We start from the raw sequence: 21744 nt of genomic DNA on the forward strand, positions 1-21744 counted from the left end.
TCCATTTCTTTAAAGAGTTTAAAAAACACTCTTAAGTTATGTGTGCTCATGTTTTGCTTGCATGTATGTATGTGGACCATATGCATGCCTGGTGTCCACGGTGGTCAGAGGAGGATGTCCATTGCCTTGGAACTGGGGTTACAGATGTTTGTATACCATGAGGGCGCTGGGACTCAAACCATGTTCCTCTGCGAGCACAGCGAACGCTCTAAGTCACTGAGCCGTCTCTCCAGCCCCACAACAAGTCTATTTCCTACAAAAGAGCTCACTAACACGTGATTGAGATCTGGCTGGTGTGGTGTGGGGTGTCTGTGTGATTCTTTTTTGCTGGAGTAGATTGGCACAGGTGGCAAAGCCCCCTCCTGCAACCAGCTGCGCTTGGATCTGCAGGTTTCTGTAAGGTCAAGTGTGCTCTGGCAGTAGCCATTACTAGTGGCTCAGAAGGGGGCATAGAAGTTTGAATGGGAATGACTGCCACAGTCTGGAGCCCTTAGAGTCCACTGGGTGGTACTGTTTGGAGAGGCTGATGGAGCGTTCTGGGGGTGGGCCCTTGCTGAGGAAGTCCCTCCTTGGGGGCAGGCTTTGGGCTTTTAGAGCCTGGCCCCACTTCCTGTTCCCTTTCTCCATTTCCTGTGTGTGGATGAGATGTGAACAGTCAGCTTCCTGCCTCCTGTTGCCATGACTACCCTAACATGAAGGACTCTACCCCTCTGGGCCTGTAAGCCAAAACCAACCTTTTGCTGCACTAGGTTGTCTTTGGTGATGATATTTTGTCACAGCAACAGAAAATATAAATATGGTAAAGAAACTAAAATGGCCGGGCGTGGTGGCGCATGCCTTTAATCCCAGCACTTGGAAGGCAGAGGCAGGCAGATCTCTGTGAGTTCGAGGCCAGCCTGGTCTACAAGAGCTAGTTCCAGGACAGGCTCCAAAGCTACAGAGAAACCCTGTCTTCAAAAACCAAAAACAAACAAACAAACAAACAAAAAACCCCAAAAAACAAAAAACCAAAAACCCAGAAAGAAACTAAAACAAACAAAATCCCTACCCAAACCCTGAAGCAGCCCTGGGGGAGGGGGGGGTTCTCAGTATTGCTGAACCCTCAATGCTCAAGTGATGAATTTAGGATTTGACATAGGGAACATGTCCTAAAAGGAGTCCCCACCCTCCTTTTGTTGAAGCTAACATTTCCCGATATTGCTCCACACTTCTGAGGGCTCGTGCCTCTGAGACTTCCTGCTTGCACAAGACAGAATGGATTTAATTTAGCGATTAATCAGGATCATAAATTGCCACATTTCATTTTTTTTTAATAATGAAAGTCCGTTAAAGTGTAAAATACTGTCAGATACATCTAGTCTGGCAAACGCCAAGTATCTCCACATTTCTGTGAATTCACACGTAAGCTTGCAGCACCTCTGTGCTGGCGGCCCTCTTTGGTGCTGGAACACAATAACTTATTAAGCTGTGATATTTAATAAGTGTGCACAAATATCATGCAACATTAGGAGCAGACTCACAGACAGGAAGTGTATTAGAAACAGATTTATACAAAAACGTCTTGTAAACAAAAGGGGAAGGGTTGCTTTCTGTACAAAATATGCAGGCTTTCCTCTTTCTTTTTCAATGATCTGTAAGATGCATCATACTTTGGGCATTTTCAAAAAGTGAAAACTGTATAAAAATAAATATCCTATGTACAAACACACACAGGCCAATCCGAGGTTAGAGGCGTCACTGCAAAACAAAACCAGAATGACAGCGAGTTAGTTTCAGGGCCTGAGTGCTGACTCCCCTGGAGGAAAGGGGGTGCGTTTGTCTTTGATTGCGGGAGAGTCTGGGACAGGGAAGTGAGGAGCATTAACCCTGCTAGAGGGAAGACCCTCACCTGTACTTTAAGACAGTTCCCCACCCCAAGGGAAACTCAACTTTCACCTGGAAGTCACTCCCGGATGTGGCCACTAGAGGGCAGTCTCTTTATGCGGTCTTAGAAATCACGCTATGCACTACATCTGCCCTGACGGCACTGGTGGCGTGAACCAGCAGACCTAGGGTTCTTTAGTTGCTTCTCGAACATGCTGTAGCTCTGGACAGCAGCTGTGGTTCCCCTGCTAAGTTCAACATGTTCCATGTGCTTCCCACCAGCAACAACCTTGAGGAAGAATCTTTGGGGACTGAGGAGGGTCTTATTTAAAGTTAGCTGTCTGAAACTTCTGGGTGAGGCTTAAGTGCAGATTGTATGTGTGTGGGGGGAGGATACCAACCCCTCAATGCTGAACTTTTTCTACGGCTTGTGTGCGCTTTAGGTACCCAGGTGTTCAGTCAAGATCTTGTCTGTCTCCCTAGTTTTTCTAGTCCTGTGCATCAACGAGATTTCTGAGTGCTGGGGGGTACAGGGGCACTGAGTGATCTCGTACAATTCTGAGTTACAGGCACAGGGCTGGACCGACTAAGCCTAAACTCTTGTGAGTGTGGGGCCATGAATTCTACAATGAGGACATACTGGTTGCCTTGGATGATGATGGAGGGGCTGAGAGGATGCTGAGTGGGCAGTGAGGTCCAGGGAGACAGCTGGCCATCTGCTGCAGACCATGCTGAGGACAAAGGCAGGCTTCTGTCTTTAGGCTGGGGAGTCCTGTGACTTGGGAGTTGTGGCTGAGAGGGCTGGCCTTGTGACGTTTGGCTGACTGCTTCAGTGATGGCAAGTGACAATGGCACTGTGAACCTGGTGATATCTTGGTATTTGGGATGCCTGCACCTCCTAAGTGAGTGGGTGCTGAAATCACATACATGTACCATCATGCAGGGTTTATGCGCTGCTCAGGATCAGACTCAGGGCTTTGTGCATGCTAAGCAAACATGCTTCTCAACTGATCTACACATCTGGTCCCTTAAAACATCTCAAAGTGTTCTCCAGGTGTGTGTAGCGAGTGGATATTTAATGCGTACCCCTCTCCCCTGCCAACCGCCAATGAAGTGGCACCATTTTTGACCCACATCTTGCTGTCTCATCTGCAGAAAAGCAGGATGGAAACTTTACGGCGCTGTTGGGAACGAGCTGCACCTTTGACCCCGAGCTGCAAGCGCCTCTGGGAATCTTACCTTGTTCCAGCAGCCTTGGACTGGTAAGCCATCTTCTCCCTGTGAGGAGGCAGAGAGTGCTTAGACTCTTGAGACAGCTGTGTAGATAGGTGACAACGACACAGACATTTCCATAGTCTCATTGAGATGCGGCCTGCCCACTGTTGGCGGCTTCCTTTCTTGCTCTGGGTCCCCTTAGAAGGGGTGGGAAGCATTTAGATGCCACTGTTTTTCCCTTTGGCTAATGGTGAACGTAGCTTCTGTGAGGCTAAGCGGGACTGCTGTGACCCGTGGGCTTAGCGTGTACAGAAGTCCACGGGTGTCCATGAAAAGCACAGAGGACCATCTTCCTTCTGGCTCGGTGGAGTGCTAAGAGCTCAGGTTACTGAGCAATTGGGCCTCCTGGTCTTCCTCTGCAAACCTCCCGAGGGAACGGTGAGCCGTGCGCCGTGGTCCCTAGCCTGCCTGAGCCTGTTTCTCTTCCTAAGCCATGGGAGGTGTCACCCAAACAGTCTCAGATAATGGTCACTAGGTGGGGACAGGGTGGCAAGTGACAGGCAGCCTCAGGGGGATTGCAACAGGCTCTTGGGAGGTCTTTCTGACCCTGCCTCAGATACTCAAATCTGGAGGGGAACGGGACATTCAGGTGGGAAGCGACTATGTATTGGCTGAGCAAGGCAGCAGCCCCAGGACGCTGTGCTTGTGCCACGGAACATTTACAAGCCTTCTTGGGCCTGACATTCTGGCCTCTCTGGCACACCCTGAGGCAGTCCTGGAATCTTCCAGAGGTCAGGTTGAGGGGAGGGCCAGGTGGACCCAAGAGCAGAGTTCTGGGTCTCAGTCTAGGTCTAGCGAAGGGCAGCCCATCCTAGAATTGCAGTCTCTGGGGTCTCCTCTACCCACCCCAGCAGGGAACCCCCCCAATCACCCGACATACATCACGTTTTGCCCCAGCCCAAAGAAACCTAGCATGCGCCAAAGTCATGTCAATAGCTTCCGTACCCCACTCCTGCCAATTCAAGACAAAGGACATGACATTATGTGATGTTATTGCAAAAGACACCGTTTTGAATGGTCAACCAATATTTATCGTTTCTCCTCTCGGCTTGACGAGGACTTGCAGGAGGTGGTGCATTTCAGTTTCCTGGTACCCCTGTCCCCTTCGCAGTCCATCCTGGCATGCCAAGTCACCCCACTGCCACAGTGCGGCACACTGCACACAAACTCTGGGAGGGAGCAGGGGCCTTGGAGGACCGCAGTGGCATTTCCATCCGCATGGATGGTGGCACAGAGGAAGAGCAGGCAGAGAGTGGGAAGGCCAAGGTGCCTAAGAGAAGTAAGAGTGCTCAGATGGGGGCGGGAGGGGGGGAGAGGGGCGGGGGAGGCGATTGGGGTCCAGGAAAGACTGCTTTTAATTCATGGGAGCGCTTTGGAAGCACCCATGCATGCGGCATGCTAGGGATGGAGGGCGGGGCCGACCCTATCAAGAGGCTGGCTTGCTACTCTGTGTGCTCGACCTGCGCAGGCTGGCTTTGCATTTGTGTTCTAAAACGTCTCTGGTGCTCGTGCAGGAACGCTATGGCCATCCATGCTTTTCATTCAAAGAGGACCTGGGGGTGACGGGGTGGGGATGTGGGGCAGGAAATGCTGCGTTGATAGTGGCTTCGGGATCTCCTGGAGAAATGGAAGCCTAGACTAGTGTTTGCAGGGTCAAGAGTTGTGTTCTGTTTCTTTTACACTTAAGAGGGTCATGCAGATACTGGGGAAGTTACCGTCTGGAACAAGACTGAGCCTGGGAAAAACCAGCACCTGAGTTTCAGCTCCAGACAAGCTCAGGGGTACTTGACTGCCTCCTACCTCCTCCTAACTACATTCTAGACCTTTCTACCTCTTTTTTTTTTTTTTTTTTCCTAGTGAGATACCTAAAGACACAGGACAGAGACACCAAAGGACAGCCTGCTAGGTCTTTAGCATCTAACACCCGATCCTGGACCACACTCTAGTTTTGATGCAGTCACCTGAGCCACGACCCAGGATCCTGGACCTGGAAGGATGGACAGGGTGACCCCTACCTCCACCTTAATTATATATAGAATGTCTCTGTCTAGAAGCATGCCTCGTGTCCCTTGTCAAACTGTAGGGGAGGGGTATGTTCGCATCTGGGCGTGGTTGGCCAGGTGACTGGCAAGCTCACTCTGTGGTTAGTTTGCTCATCTTGTGCATTCATGGCTAAGTGCACCTCGAGGAGGTGAAACAATCAGTGGTAAAATCATGCCCAACGAATGTGTTGCCCTAGCTTCCAGAATGGTCTAGATGCAGTTAGGCAATGAGGACTAGATGCAGCCAAGACTGGCTTTGCAGGGGCCTGGTTGATGTGTGTGTGTGGGGTTGCTTCAGAAGTAGTTGCAGCTTAGAAGACACCTGGCCACCGTGCATGCAGAGGACAACACAGTTGGGAGCGTCCAAAGCTCTAGGCAGCGTGGCTCTTGGTGTCTACAGAGTGAAGAAGCAGGAAGCAGGAGCCGGGAGAGCGGAACAAGAGGATCAGGAGGCACGCGGGTACACACCACACACGTGGGGTAGCCCAGATTGGCCACGCAAGCAAGGGAGGGAAATGCCATACCAGTGGGCATGGGGCATCCAGTCCGTCCAGCCCTGGTAGCCCCGGCTCCCCTTTCTCTCCTTTAAAACCTCGGTGGCCCTGTTCATAAAACCAATCACGACGATTACTGAGGTCGAAGTCAGCCATCTCCAGCTGGGGAGTGGAAAGGCCCAGTCCTAGCCTGGCCGGGATGCAGAACCTGATACACGCAGACACTTTATATAAGGGGAAGTGCAGCCATGGAACAAAGCCAGTCTCTTCTGCACTGAGACCCCGACCTGACACAGTCACAGAGCGTAGCATGGCTTTCAGAACCTTCCAGAGCTTTGAAAGTTCACTTTAGAAGCCAGGCCAATGCGCCAATTAATTACTGGCTTGTTGGGAAGGCTGGCTTGTTGGGGCTGTCTACCCATTTTGGTCTGCAGCTTTCTAAGTCTCATCTGGGCTGCTGGGCAGTGCACGGAAAGCCCTTTATCTGGCCCTGTTCCATTCAGCAGGGACTCTCAGTGGCCCTCAGGAGACTGACTCTGGGGTCTTGCAATCTGACCGAGCGAGGTCTGAGAGCCAGAGCTGCAGGCCACAGAGGCGGCCATGACACAAAGGACACAAATCTTGTGTGGGTTTGCAAAGCACACGGGGGCCAGAGCCTGAGACCTTCTCCCCAAACCCTTCGGGTCTCCTCCTTCCACCCAATCCATTGTTCTCAACCTTCAAAGGGGAGGGACTCAAAGGCAAGGGATTTAGCAGAATGGCTTGCAGCTGTGGCTCTGAGGCCCCCCTCTGCAGGCAGGACTGACAAGGCACAGACAAGCTTGGTGGCATCTGTGGAGCTCCGCTCGTCCTCCGCGCCTTTGTTCCCAACCCAAAACCCTGTGGAAAGAAACTCAAAACCATGCAAAGGAGGAACGAAAACATACCAGCGGGCACGGGGCATCTAGTCCAGGCGCTCCTTGGTCCCCTTTATCCCCTTTAGGCCCTCTAGAGCCTTTCTTCCCCCTCTCCCCCTGTAAGCAATGGTTTAGTCCAAGGTGAGGGGAAAAAAGACAACAGCAGCACATCATCAAAACTTTAGGATCATTCATGTGTTAGAGAGGAAACGGTGTATGAAAGGACAGGGGCAAAGTAGCTTTTCTTAACTAGGTTAGCACCCTGGTAGGATCATGGGACACACCCACCTCCCAACTCAGGTAGGGGGAGGACAGAGAGGTGGCAGCAGGGGCGTCTCCAAGCTGAAGTGGAAGGAAGAGCCCACTAAAGACAGAAGTGCCCAATTTTGCTGATCTGAAGTTCAGGAAAGGATGGGGGGGGGCAGGGGTACCTTCGATCTCTTTAACTGTTTAATCTTGAAGGGCTTTGGGCTGACAACCTCTTGCCCCAGTTAGGATTTATTTTCTTTTTAAATAGGTGTATGTGTGTGTGTCTGTGTGTATACTCTCGGGTTGCTTTCCCTTGTGATGTGTCTCTCTGGCTTATTCTCTTACATCATCACTACTTGAACTTGTACCGTTGAGCTGTCGTGATGGCCCAGCAGATAAGTGTTTGCCACCTAGATGAGTTCACTCCCCACCTGGTAGGAGAGAAGGGACTCCCGTGGGCTGTCCTCTGACCTCCACAAGTGCAGCTAGCTCAGGGAATTCATTTCTTTCTGGAGAGCGTCAGCCATCCTCCTCCTAAATGAATCCTATTTTCATGTCTTGGGGTTCATCTAAAGAAGGCTCTGTGGGCGGTGGTGGTACACGCCTTTAATCCCAGCACTTGAGAGGCAGAGACAGGCGGATCTCTGTGAGTTCGAGGCTAGCCTGGTCTACAAGAGCTAGTTCCAGGACAGGCTCCAAAGCTACAGAGAAACCTGTTTCCAAAAACCAAAAAAAAAAAAAAAAAAAAAAAGGCTCTGGAACATTCCTCTTAAAAGTCACCTGGAAATGAATTTGCGGTTAAATTTTCATGTGTCTTGGTCCTTTAAAATGAGCCACGTATGTCCCTAGGGAGTCTCCTGGGACACTCTCCTCTGTGGAAAGAGGGCTATCTCATGCCCAGAGACTTGGATATTGCTGCTCCATCATGGCAAGGCCAAAGGCACAGCTAGTTCTGCCACCTACTAACTTTAATGCCTCTGAGTTTCAGTTTTTTATCTGTAAAATGGGTACATTACACTCACTTCCAAAATTGGTGTGATCTGTGCACACGAAATGCTCACTGGTGGGATGCTGCATCACTCAGGAACGGAGGGTGGCTCCTGTCACCCACGGTAATGGCCGTCTCCTACTGCCTAGTGTGGGAACAGGGCTCCTGGAGAGGGTCTTGTGTCTTCAGCGTTCCTGCAGTTGTGGGCTAATGTGTGTTAAGTTTCTTAGGCAGTAGAGGTTAACAATAGTTCTGATGTTCCCCCAGACCTTTCAACAGGACCCCGATATTTTTGGTTTCAGAGGTCATCTGTAATTTGTCCACACAGTACTCTGAATGACTTTTCAGAATGATGGGTGTTGAGGAGGACATGTGTGTACGTGCAGTGAAATCCCTTGGGTCAAAGGCACGCCCACCAATGAGAAGGTCCTGGCAGGAGGATTCCCTGAGGGTGGCCAAGCTGAGTCCCCAGGTGTTTGGAAGGGAAGACCCTGGGAAGTGGCCCTAAGGAACGTGGCCCTTGTTCTATGAGGACAGTTTCTTAATGAAGGACATGGGAAGGTCTGTTGAAGGATTAGTTCCAGGTTTTAGAAGATTTGCCTCCAGGTTTCTGTGTGAGCCACCCACACTATGGGGCATCACCGCACATCAGGTGTTCTGGAAGATTCTGGAGCTGTCACTGCTTTCCCTACATGCCCCCTACCACCCACCCAAGAATGGGACATACAAAAAGTGCCCCACCCCCAGATCCAGCTGGTGAGAAGGGAGGGGCAGACAGTGACCCACAGAGATCTTTTAGACACTCCTGATGAACGTGGAAAACTGACTTCAGGAGACACAAGCCAGGGGGCGGGGGAAGGATGAGAGTCGGGGGTTTAGTGGGTGCACATATTGTGGAAAAAGAAGGAGGAGGAGGCTAGCCCAGGCCAGAAAGATGGGAGGAGAAGGGAAGGGAGGGAGCAGAAGGACTCAGGAAGGGAGGCATGCGCATAGCCCCTCCCCCAAACTCTCCCCCATCCCCAGGCCTGCACAGCAGAGTGTGGTAAGTCTCAGCATGCTCGGACCTTTTCCGCTGGCCAGCTTGCAGGCGGCTCTATAGCAACAACCAATCAGCCAATGTCCTGATAATTACATCGCAGGAGTCATGACACCCTTACCCTCTGACCCTTTTCTGTTGTTTCCACCGAGTGTTCTCTAGCCAAGCCTAGCCCCCCACTATGTGTAGCTGAGGATGAATGTGTGAACTCGGGGTCCTTCTACCTCTACCCCCCAAACTCTGGGATTACAAGCCTGGGGCGCTATGCCTGGCTTTGATCAGTGTTTCTGTTGTAAACATGGTTCCTGGGCCAAATTCACTCAGTCACTTAGAGACAAGAGAGGATGGGAAAAGGGTTCCCGCAGAAACAAGAGCAAGCACTCTTTCAGTGGTCTTGTGTATCCTTAATAAGCTTCTGGCTTTGGGTTTTGCCATTGCAAGGACCTACCTCATTCCATGAATGGGAAAGAAGAGTGGGGCTATTTCCAGGCAAGACAAGCAACTCTGTGTGTGTGTGTGTGTGTGTGTGTGTATGAGAGAGAGAGGGGGGGAGGGAGAGAGCATGCGTGCACATGTGTGCATGTGTGTACGTGTGTATGTGTGTACAGTTTGTGTGTGACAGCTCTTTCCTTTTATCACATGGGAATTGAACTCAGGTTGCTGGGCTTGGTGGTCCGCACCTTTGCCTGTAGGGCCATGTTACTAACCCAATTGTAAGATTTTAAGGTAGCATCTTCACTTAGGTAAGGTGGAAGAGATACCCAGTGCTTCTCCAGAAATGAGGAAGACCTGTTTGATGAGGGTACGTTCTGAGGGCTGCCTGTGGGAGCTACTCTCCAAACTTCAGGCTAACACTGGTTATTTCCCAGAGTCACCTTCCCAGGCAGCAGCAATGACTCTTTGAACCAGAACCTTGCCTTAGCTCCTGACATGTCACCTGGGTCAAAGAGTTCATATCCTATATCTCCCTCAGGGTCCCATTAGGGCTGGTGGCTCCATCAGGGCTGGTGGCCTAGAGGCCTGAATGAAGTAGTAAGCTTCAGAGTGTCTTTAAAAAAAAAAAAATAGCACATTTAGCATCCTGAGAGTTAACTCTCCTGGATGAGAAAAATGAGTTATTCTTTGATTTGAAACCTGCTGTTTGGGACAATTTACCTTCGTGATGTGACACATTGCTTCCTGACATCTGTCTGTCTGTCTTCCTTCCTTCCTTCCTTCATTATATACAGTGTTCTGCCTGCACGTATGCCTGCAGGCCAGAAGGAGGCACCAGATCGCATTACAGACAGCTGTGAGCCACCATGTGGTTGCTAGGAATTGAACTCAGAACCTCTGGAAGAGTAGCCAGTGCTCTTAACCTGAGCTATCTCTCCAGCAAAGCCTGAAAAGGCTTTCTTTTTCTTGGATTTCTGAGGTAAGGGTCCAGGTGAGTCTCAGAGGCTGTATAACCAGAACAGCCCTGACTTGCTGATTCTCCCGCCTTATGCCTCCTGAGAACTGAGATTACAGGTGTGTGCCATCTGCTGAGTTTTACGCAGAGTTAAACTGGAACCCTGGGCTTTTAGCAATTCTACCAACTGAGCTACACCTTCAGCCCAACTATGATTCCAATGAAGAAACATATTCTAATTTCTAAAGAGGATGGGGAAAGCTACCGAAGAGCAGGAAGGAGAAATGGAGGAGAAAGATTTCCTCCACAATTTCTGGGACTTCCACAGATAATGGTTCAGCATCCGAGACACCAAACTGGTCCATTTTCTCATCCTCCCTCACCTGTGACAAGGGCACCTTCCTGACCCTAACTCTCCACTACAACAGGAGGATTACCTTTACTTCAAGTGACTCAGTGCCTCCAGCCAACGGAAAAGGTTTTAAGAAGTAGGATTGAAAAATGTTAATTGAGTGTAATGAAGAAAACCAGAACATATTAGAAATGAGTCAGGTAGGTTTGTGTGCCAATGAAGAAACGGAATGATCAGGTTTTCTGAAGACTCAGGGACCAGCTCCACAGCTGAAGGTGGGTCAGTTTGTTACCGTGGGTTGCTATGTGCTCTTGCCATAGGCAGTCTGGTAGGGGTGCCTCTGCCTCCTCTCTCTTGTACATAGATTTGGGGAACAAGTTGAGTTGCTTTTGCATGCCTGCCGGTGAGGAGACTTTAGGCGTTTAGAAGTGCCCAATAAATACTTCTTAAATCGAGGAGAATGAATTTAACCGGGGCCAGATAGAAACAGACAGATTCTGACATGCTCTATTCCTGAAGATACGATTAGCGTTCAAAGATTAGCCAGGTTCTGGATTCATACGCTCTGCCTCTGCTTCACTGGGGGAACTCAATGCACTACGATTCCATGTTCCCGACAGCGGTTCTTTGCCTGCTCCTCCCCTTCCTTGCCATGTAAGGTCCACGAGCTTTACTGCCTGCTACAACATGCTCCTGGTCCTCGGGGCGTGCACTGCACACAGACGGGCACTGGAGGAGGCAATGGAGAGGGCTATCTCTCAGACAGATTATTGTTGCTGTGCCCAAATGCCCAGGGTCATGCCCATTATATGCTTATGGTGCTGGGGACAATTAACACGTCCTGCTGAAGACGGCAGGAGCCACGGGGAGGAGGGAGGGTCTGGAGGGTGCTCCATTCCCTGCCAAGTCTCCAAGAGAAATAGCAGCTGGGATTTTTTTTTTTTTTTTGGACTTGGCTGTCTGCTCTTGAAGCTGGAATTTATTTTCTTGGTCACCAGTGGTCTGGAATGCTTGACAAAACTAAGTTTCAGGAGGCAAAGATGAGGTGACAACGGGTCTAAAAATATCATTAAGGGGCCGGTTATCAGGGCAACGTGGAGAGGACTGGATGCGAGGCTCCTGTTACTGGACGGCCATGCTAATCTGACGGTTGCTGTGGGATTCATTTAGCCTTCTCTGGAACAGGGGAGAAATCCTGGCTTCAACCGCAGTACGAGGCCCCAGGCTCCCCGCATGTATGGCAGGGAGCCCCTCACTGGAAAGCCTTTCAATTTGGGATGATTTAGAGGGAAAGACTATTTGTTCTGTTAGGTCAGGAGTCTCCACTTGATCATTCCATCTCATCATGAAGACATTAGTAACCAGACCCCGAGTGCGAGGGCTCAGACTTACCCGGTTTCCTTTGTCCCCGGGTGGTCCGTGTAAACCCTGCATTAAATCAGAGAAACGAAGACATGTTAACGAGAAAACACGAAACGGCCATAAGGTCCTCAGGCTCAGAAACAGACGGATGCCCAGTTCAGTGGAGGTGGGCTCTATTACACCCATTTTACAGAAGGGGAACAGAGAAGCCAAGGCATCAAACAACTCGACTTAGAAACACACGGATTTAGGAGCAAATCCACGGACAAGGTTCTTCGTTTCCTTGCCCTGTCACCCACGTCCCTGCTGACAGTCGTGGTTTTCTGGGGTGAAGAAGAATTCATGGGGTGAAGAACGGGTTTCATGTTGCAGTCAGGGGTGGGGACGTGGGTACTCTGAGCTGAATGTTTCCACGGCTCTCCAGCCAGGCCCTCACTCCCTACAGCTGCCGAGACCCTCTTTAGACGGCAGAGCACCCTAGGGGGATGAGCGTTAAGCATCCACCAGTGCAGACACGCTTGTTTAGGCAGATGCACATGAACCTCGGGTGGACGGGGATACAAAATCCAGGCTCGTGAGAGACAGCCACTTGGCGTTTGCAGCCAAGCTCCAGGCAAATGCATTGCAGATGGGAGCCAAGTTCAGTCCTCGAGGCCAGCACCCCCTTTCTGTGTGGTGGGGGATCTGGATCCTAGACAGCAGAAGCGGTGGCACCTCGGGGACCCTACTGGACAGCACAGGGGCTGAAGTGGCAGGTTCCAGACGTGCTGTGATGAGCACCTGTCCCCTGCTGTGCCCCCCACAGGGACTTCTAGCTCCTCCTCAGTTAACTCTAGGCAGATTGTCTTTCAATCCTGGGTATGAGCTCCAGGCTCTGGGCTGTGTGTTTTGATCTTGCTTTTAGTTGTGGGGACAGATGGACAGAAGGAAACCTCTCGTCCCTGGAGACTTACAGGAAGCCCTGCTGCTCCCATTGGTCCTGTCATCCCTGGGTCTCCTTTGCTGCCCTGAAAGAGAGAGAAAGATGCCATTGTGCACGGTGGGTGGCTCCCTTCCTGTGACTGTTTTCTAAGTCCCTATGGGAAATATCTCTGGACCCTTGCCAGAGCCCCAGGGAACTGAGGTGTGTGTGAGGCAGAGTGCCCTGAGAACCCTTCCACTGTCTGTCCAGTACAGCCTGCTTCCTGGAAGGACGAGACAGTGGGGGAAGGAGAGCAGGCGGTGCAGCAAGAGAGGAGCTTTGATTCCTTCTTTGAAGTCCGTGCCATCATCATGGTGTGGCTAGTCCAGTCTCCCCAGGGGACCAATGATCTCAGAGAGGCTCACGGTCTATGTAGAAGCCACCCACTTCCCCACCACAAGCCTCTCCTGGGAAGGCAAAGGGCAGAGGGAGAAAGGTGTGGGTAGGACTGCAGATGCTCCATAGGGGTGGAATAGCGTGGAGTCTGCCCGCTAGGGATGACGGGTCCCGGGTGTGTGGGAACCTGAATGGCTGGGGGGAGTAGAGTCCTGCTCCCTACCCCAGAACTGAGCTGATCTGGTACCCTCATCCTCTTACACACTCATTCTGTGAGGAATGGGTCGGACTTCAGAAACTGCGGCTTGGCCACGGCCACTCAACACTAACAGTGGGAACCCTGCCCAATGTCCCAGCTTTCAGACTTACTGATATCATCTGGGGGCTTTTTAAATCTCGCAAGGCCTTCTTTCCTACCCTGTTTCTCTAAATGAGCCTAACAGAACCTGCATCCTTGAGAGACTGAACTGTGACAGGTGCCAAGGTACCAGAGGAGAGAGAGCTTTTCCATCTCACCTGTCTCCTCACAGCCATACAGGCTGCTACAGGGATAACCAGGAGTGATGGGCGGGAGCAGGGGTGAGGGCTGAGACCCCGGGGGATGGATCCCAAGTGCAGGGGATGAACAAGCCAAGCACAACCCTGCTTCCTGGTTTCCCAAGATCGCAGTTCACTGGGCACTCACCCTCTCACCCTTTGGTCCAGCTGGGCCTGGAACCCCAATTGGTCCTGGAGTACCCTGGGGAGGCGAAAGAAAGCAGAGGTAAGGGGCCAGTTGCTGGAGAGCCCTGAGGATCCCGCCCAGGACCTGAAGATGTGCAGAGCCTGAGTCCCCGTTTTCAGGATTGGCAAAGCCAGACTTGTTCAAAGAGGCCACTGGACTGGGCCACGATCCATTTTGGATCTAAGGGCCTTGGCAGAGTGTTCCGCCCCCCTCCTCAGAGCCAGATTCATGGGATGAAAGCCTCTCACATCACAGCCAAGCTTGCCAAGGATGAAGACAGCAGGACAGTTGCTGGGTTTGCCACCAACAAGCACTGGGGAGGGAGGTGACCCCACCCCAGGAGTGGGGACTTGGGGCTGGCGCCCCCCCTTGCTGTCACAGCTCCACATGCAGCAGGAGGGTCTTCATGCCACAGAGACCAATGCCGAGACACACTTAGAGGCAGGCGTGAGAGGGCATCCAGCACCCCTCCCCCATCCCACTGCAGACCCACAGATCCCCAGGCCTGAGGAACAGGCAAACAGTCATGGGTTAGTACCCTCCAATGTCAGAACCACACTGGACTTCAGGGACAGGTTCTCTCTTAACTTGGGGTCCCAGGGAGCTAGGGGGCACTTCAGTAGGCTGGGGGTTGCTTGGAGACAGAGCTGGGCTAGCTATGGAATCGGCAACCATTTCTCCCAGGTTCTCACCCGCATCCCAACTAGACCAAGTTTCTATTCCACAACCTCCTGTTTATTGGCCTCAGGATTTGTGTCCTCCAGACTGTGGGTCAAGGGGCTGCCCTAGAAGGATGCTGTCTGGTATTCTGAGTGTAGCTGGGGAAGGCAGAGGCATGGGCATATGGGAGAATGCAGATTGGCTGCACATGGAACCGTAGAGCCAGGAGAAGTTCTTGGTGTCCTCTGTGCCGTGTGGAGAAAGACAGTGGAGTGTGGCTCCCCCAGAGCAGGACTGGAGGAAGGTTCTCTGCCTCCGTGTCCCACAGACTCCACGGTACTGGAAGGGCTCCCCAGACTGACCCAGGCTTCAATTTCCCCTCTGGAAATCTAGGTCAATTAGGGAGTCTGTTCCAAGGCTTCCCGGGATAAATATGCAAAAGCTGGACCTGACCCCCAACTATCAGCAAGACAGGACACTCCATGGCTCTTTCATACAAGGAGACAGAGTTGGCATTCAGTAGGATGAGGCTCTGATGGGTTGCCTGGGCACCCTCCTACCTCTGAAAGCTCTAGGCTCTGCCCCACAACCCCGTCTGAGGTCTTGCACAACAGGACCCAGCTGGTTTTCTTCTCTCCCACATGGCTCCAGTCAGCCAACTATAAGCCTTGACTCTAGGGTGATAGGCCTTAGAAGGCTAAGAGGGAGCTTTGCTGGCTATCCAGGCATAGCTGGCTGGCTACCACTGGCTGGGCACACGGGCCTGGTATGGCTTCCAAGCTGGGAACCAATGCTGGCAAGTCCACAGGACGTTCTGTGCAGGTAAAGCAGAGGGCCCTTTCCTGTGGTCCTTCGGGACTGTGTGTCTGCAGAGGAGACAATGACAGCTCGCTTCTGGAATCAGGAGGAAAGAGGCAATGCGGTGGTTCACTTGCTCTATTAGAGACCCCTTGTTGTGCTTGCAGGGTGGCTTGGGTACAACCGACAGTAAAAGGCGTGCTTAAAATGCACCCACAGGACACTGAGCTAGACTGGCCTCTGAGCTCCTACATGCCGCTCCCATCCTGACCCTTCTACGTAGGCAGGGTGACTATGTGTGACTGGGAGGCCCTTGGGGGCAGACAGAAGATGGACAGATTTCACAGTCTGACAACGACACAGCGTGAAGGTCACACACAGACACTTGTGTTTGCTGGGGACACAGCTCAAGCCCCAGGGTGGGGTTCTCAGGCTGGACTGGACATCAGGGTCACTGCCGCTTGAGTGACTTCTGCTGTCCCACGCTCCGCGTGTCTGGTGTCCTGGAGTGCGCATTGTGGCCAAGGGATCTGAAAGAGCCTTTCTGATGTGGATGCGGAGGGGACTTCCTGGTGTCTATGGCGGGACAAAGCAGGAGCACTATCAGCAGGGGTGGGGTCGGGAGCGAACACGGCCACAGCAGGAAAGACAAGAGGGATCCATAGGCCAGACAGGGACGGGCAGGAGAAGGGTGACGGAGAAATGACACTCACCGGTGGCCCAGGCCTGCCGTCCAAACCTGAAGCTCCCTGGACAAAGGGCACGATTTGACCAAAAGGAAGGGAAGAAAGGGAGTGGGAGAGAGAAAAAGGAGACAATGGGGAGGGCAGAGGTGAGTAAGCGTGACTGTGGACAGACACGAGTGCCATCAACACAACGGGGGATCAAGCTTGGGAGGACAAGGGGTGTGTTTACACGGACACCGACAAGAACACGGAGACACTGAGGGCCGTGGCTGGCTGCTGAGCTGGCGTGAACCCTGGGGACAGATGCTCCGACTCTCCACAGCTCTGTCCCCCTCTCTCCCTTCACCCTGCAGGAACCCCTTATCCCAGGACGCTTTGGTGCTCAGAGAAGAGGACACAGAAAGGCATTCCTGGTCACCTGTGTGGATCCAGAGCTACGCTCCCTTTCCAGGGCAGGCTACATGGAGGGTTTCCTAGGGAGGGGGTGTGATCCCAACTTCTCTTGCACCCCTATAGAGATAGGCCATTTTGTACCTCCTGACCCCAGGAGCAATTGCGTTCTCTCTCTCTCTCTCTCTCTCTCTCTCTCTCTCTCTCTCTCTGTGTGTGTGTGCACGCGCGCGTGCGTGCACACAGGTCGGAGGACAACTTCTGGGAGTTGACTTTCTCCTTCCACCATGTGGGTTCCAGAAACTGAACTCAGAGTAAGTGCTTTTTACCCACTAACCCTCTTGCTTGGTAGGAATGGGGCCTTTTTGCTAGACCAGGCCCTGAAGTGGTCTCTGGGGTTGACAGGAGGGGACACCTAGCCAGCAAGCATGGAGTTCTTGAAAACTGTTTCTAACTGAGATTCAGACATGAGCCTCAGTCTCGCGATGGATGAGGGGAGAGACCAGAAGATGGAGCGCAAGGAGCTGGTCCTGGGAAAGGGTATTGGGTAGGATTTATTCTCAGTGTTGGGCTGACCACCGACTGTGGGGCTGACTTTGACCCCAAGCTAGAGCTGAGGTTCCCAACTCTGGCTGTGCATGTAGCATCTCTCCTGGGGTTCTGTTTCCAGATTCTGCGCTGGCCCCTCTTCAAGAATGGGGACCCTGGGTCAAGCCATGCTTAGAAGACTCCCAGCAGACTCCACAGCATACTGCACCACTGGGAGCTAAACAGAAGTGGGGAAGCCAGCAGGATAGGCCTGGAGAGGCTGCTACCTGCCGTCACATGGCCACGGACATCCAGGGGCAGTCTAGAAGCAGCCTGGAGCATCCATTGGCTGTGCAGATGCAAAGCCGCTACCAAGTGCTCTTGAGGGGTTTGGGTCAGAGGGCACGGGCCAAAACACTCAAGACCCTGGTGAGCCACTGGCATCACCCTTCCAGGGCTAGAAATGCTGCTCATCTGTTGCTCAGAATATTTATGGGGCAACTGCTTTTATAATGCCAGGCATCCAGCTGTAAGATTCAAATGTGCTGGGCTCTTCTCCCTTCCAAGCCAATGTCGGCTGAGCTGAGACTATTCTCACGAACACTCCGTGGTGCCTCCCCCAAAGGCCTTGGGAACCACAGTCTATGAACAATCTTGCTGCTTCTTTTCTGTTTGTTTTTGTAGGTGTGAGCGTGGAGACACACATACAGGTGTGGGCATGCACAGTGCACGGATAGGTCAGGGGACAACCTCCAGGGTCATTCCTTGGGCACCTCCTCTTTTTGTTTACGACAGGGCTTCTCATTGACCTGGAAGTTCTAGACAGAGCCCAGGTTAGCTGGCTGTGAGCTTCCAGGGATCTGTGGTTTCATCATTGCTGGAGATTAGAGGCGTGCACAGCTGCTGCCCAGTTTCTTTTTATTTTGTTTTGTTTTTGAGACAGGATTTCTCTGTGTAGTCCTGGCTGTCCTAGAACTCACTCTGCAGAGCAGGCTGGCCTCAAACTCAGAGATCCACCTGCTTCTTCCCCTGGAGTACTAGGACTAAAGGCTTCACAAGGGTCCTAGGAGTCCGAATAAGGCCTCACACTTAGAAGGCAAGCACTTGACTAAGTCATCGCTCCAGGCCTCTGTTGCAGTTTTCAAACTAAGGAAGGGATTTCTCCGTACACACGTACCAGAAACAGTTGGAGAAACAAACATTGAGGGGCTTTTCTGTCACTCAACTGGCACTGTCTTTGTTTACGTCCCCTGCTGGGTGGCTGGATTATAGGCATGGGGACCCCTAACTGAAGCCTGTCATGCTCACGGGGCTGTTGGTGCTATGAAGGTGAACAACAGGTGATCTGTGGTTGAAGGGGTCAGGAGGGTGCTTCCGTGTGGACTTAAGTCATTCCAGACAGGGCTTCTGCAAGGGCAAGCGTCTGTCTGCTAAAGCCATCACTCCGCTGTGGTCTGTCAAGCGAATCAGCTCTTAAGCTCTTCCTACAATAGCTGCACCAGCGAACGGGAAACGGCGCCTTTGGCCTCTGCCGTGTGTTTTCTATGACTTCATTGGTTTCCCATGGTTCCTCTGCTGTTTACAGCTACCTGAGGTTAGGGACTGGCTTGGAGCTGGAGACAGAGGAAGGCCCCTGTAGCTTCAATGGATGAGAAGCCTTTGGCTCAGTCTAGGTACTAACTCCATCTGTGACTTTAAGTGACCATCAGTACAATGACATGATAACTTGACGAAGTCTCTTTTAGCTCTTGAAAAGCAGATTCGGAGAGTGACACATGAGCCATCAGGCCACTGGGAGGGTGGGACAGAGACTCACTCAGCCTGATCTATACCTCTAGACCTGGGGTCTCCCTTGGGGCTATTTGGGATAGGCAGGGGGAGAAGAAGAGAATAGCCATTGCCATAGAGCCCCAAGTCTTCTGTGCTTACCCCTTAGGGCACACCTTTATGACTTCAAGTCAGGCCCCAGAAGGCCTTGAGGCTGACCTCGGGCCATTCTGGCTCTCCATCAGGCTGTTCCTCAGATGTGGACCCTATCTCAGTCAGCTTCATATTGTTCCAGTACTAAGACTAGGCCTGGGAAAGATGTTGCGGGCCCACCATCTTTCCCCACTATGAAAAGGAAGAACCCAGCACACTGGGATGCTCAGAACTGGATGCAGAGCAGTGTCCTCCCTGGTCCCTGCCCAGCAGTGAAGCCTCAGGGAGGGCTACCAAGGGCAGCTCCTTTCAGAAGACTTATGGCTCCCTGGTACTTACAGGCAATCCCAGAGGCCCCCGGTCTCCTTTTTCTCCCTGGGAACCCTTCTCTCCTTTGGAGCCATCTAGGCCTGCTTCTCCCTGCAGGAAGGGGAGACAGAAGGCAACAATGAAGGAAGGTGTCTTCCCCAGTCAGCCCAGTCTTGTGCTCTGGGGTCTTGGAGGCTAGGAGTGGCAGTCTTGCCCATCTTGAGGTGGAGGGAATTGTCTGGGTAGATGGGGCAAGAGTCTGATTATTTGCTGAGCAAGTCACTCAATGGAGTTCAGGAGGTGGATGGGGAAATTCACATCCCAAAGCAGGCCACGTGTCAGTGGTGGACGCTACAGAGACTATAGGACTTCATTCTGCCCCAGTGGTCTGGTTACGCCTCTGCGTGGTGCCATTTAGGGAGATGGATCAGCTAGGTCTTGGAAGCACGTCCCACCTACAGCATCTCCCATGTGGCCTTTTCTTACCTTTGGTCCAGGAACACCTTGGAGGCCCTGCATTGGGATGAGAACAAGAAGCATTAGGACTGCATGTGTAGGCGACCATGCATGGCTTTGAGGTGTACAGTCTCAGATCTCAGCTCTTGAGAGGTAGAGGGAACTAAGAAGGCAATTTGAGTATGGGCTTCCTGGGGTGGAGTCAGAACCATCTGCCCAGTCAGGGACTGCTACAAAATCTCTCTGTGGCCTCCCACAGCCGACTTGGGGTCTCACGGAGGGCCGAGGAGGCAGCTGTGAAAAACGGAGTAAATTGAAGTACGTAAAACACACGGGAGCCTCCGTTAATGGGGCCGACTATCAGTACTGTTGCAGGGACAATGGATGTCCCAGAATGTAAGGAGCAGGATGGAACTCCAAGAGGCACAGACCAACACCTGCTCACTTGAGGTGTTTGGGGGACCCTCTAGCTGCATCCAGCTGAACTGGTTTTAATGGGTCACTTTCTTAAAAATGATCTTGCTAACAGGAAGGAGAAAAGAGCGAGAATAGACATCTGATAGAAAAAGGGTTAAATGAATGTCAGGCAAAGCAGTGACAGAGTAAGTCTGTGGCTTCCATGCCAGCCAACCAGGCAGTGCATGGGCTTCCTGGTGTGTTTAAGATGGGAGGGAAGAGGAGTGGGGAGGGTTTGTGGAAGTGCCCCAAGGGGAGGGAAGAGGAGTGGGGAGGGTTTGTGGAAGTGCCCCAAGGGGAGGGAAGAGGAGTGGGGAGGGTTTGTGGAAGTGCCCCAAGGGGAGGGAAGAGGAGTGGGGAGGGTTTGTGGAAGTGCCCCAAGGGGAGGGAAGAGGAGTGGGGAGGGTTTGTGGAAGTGCCCCAAGGGGAGGGAAGTGGAGTGGGGAGGGTTTGTGGAAGTGCCCCAAGGGGAGGGAAGAGGAGTGGGGAGGGTTTGTGGAAGTGCCCCAAGGCTGAGGTTGAGTTCGGTACTGCCAAGGGGGAACCAGAGGGACAACCACGATGGCTGACATGCTACTGAGTCCTTGACACTTACGGGAGGTCCTGGAGGCCCCTCTGGCCCTGGTGGCCCCGGAACCTATAAGCCAAAAAGGGAAGCTCCGTTATGCTCTGTTATGGTCCTGGTCCAGCTAAGATCACGGGAGGATAGCAAAGCCACTGAAGGTCAGGCCAATACACATCCTTCCTAAAGGTGACTCACGACAGGAACCCAGGGCAAACTGTTAGTCGCACATAGAGTTGGTCCAAAACCATTTTCAGGAAACGTCTCCATAACCCTGGTCCTCTAGGTTGCCCTGAAACACTACTTAGCTAGCAGTAGATTGGTGCCATGTTGTGCATGGCAACCACTACCCAGGGAAAAAATGAGAGCCCTATCTTCTAGGTGGGGCATGATCTCCAATCTGCCCAGACTCCATCCCCTGCTATCTTCAACTCTGGCCTCTTGGCATTCGTGTGTTTCCTGGACCTTCTAGACATGTGAGTTTGAGGTCCTTGGTTTATGGGAGCAGACACTGGTTATCTGAAGCCAGGGGAGGCTGAGATGCCACTGGAGAATCATTCTTTGAGACTAGCTCCGCCCCAGGTTTGTCATGGGTAGGCCACGGACAGTTGAGGGCAGATGCAGCGAGAGAGATTCAGACTGGACAGGAAGACACCAGCATCTCTGGAACTGGGGTATTTCTGCTCAGTGGCAATCTCATTGTGAAGGAGACTGCCTTGAAAAGTTTCCTGTGCTTGGCTTGATTGTTAGCTTTGCCAACTTGACACAACCTGAGTCTCAGGGATTATTCACTTTGGGTTGATAATAACTGATGGATGTGGGAAGAGTCAGCCCACTGTGGGCAGCACCATTCTCTAGGCTGGGGCTACCTGAACTGCATGTATGGAGAAATGAAGCTGAGGGAGTGAGCAAGAAAGCATCCATCCATTTCTGTCTGTTCTTGACGGCGGACATAATGGGACCAGCTGAGTTAAGCTTCCACCACCCCGACATCCCTACAATCGTGGACCA

At 52.2% G+C, this 21744-nt stretch overlaps 1 protein-coding gene across 1 annotated transcript in view; it reads right to left on the reverse strand.

The window, feature by feature from the left end:
* Positions 1 to 1329: 1329 nt before the first annotated feature.
* Positions 1330 to 21744, reverse strand: part of Col13a1 (collagen type XIII alpha 1 chain) — a 79807-nt gene continuing 59392 nt past the window's right edge. Inside the window, exons 29-38 of the mRNA XM_057751810.1 lie at positions 20767 to 20808; positions 19746 to 19772; positions 19290 to 19370; positions 13930 to 13983; positions 12901 to 12954; positions 11978 to 12013; positions 6601 to 6687; positions 5705 to 5782; positions 3103 to 3141; positions 1330 to 1737 (exon numbers count right to left, since the gene is read on the reverse strand). Coding sequence (XP_057607793.1) covers positions 1735 to 1737; positions 3103 to 3141; positions 5705 to 5782; positions 6601 to 6687; positions 11978 to 12013; positions 12901 to 12954; positions 13930 to 13983; positions 19290 to 19370; positions 19746 to 19772; positions 20767 to 20808 — 501 coding nt within the window. The 3' untranslated portion in view covers positions 1330 to 1734. The remainder of the gene's footprint in view (positions 1738 to 3102; positions 3142 to 5704; positions 5783 to 6600; positions 6688 to 11977; positions 12014 to 12900; positions 12955 to 13929; positions 13984 to 19289; positions 19371 to 19745; positions 19773 to 20766; positions 20809 to 21744) is intronic.

Source organism: Chionomys nivalis, chromosome 19, assembly GCF_950005125.1.
Source record: "Chionomys nivalis chromosome 19, mChiNiv1.1, whole genome shotgun sequence".
In the NCBI taxonomy this organism is placed as follows: Eukaryota; Metazoa; Chordata; class Mammalia; order Rodentia; family Cricetidae; genus Chionomys; species Chionomys nivalis.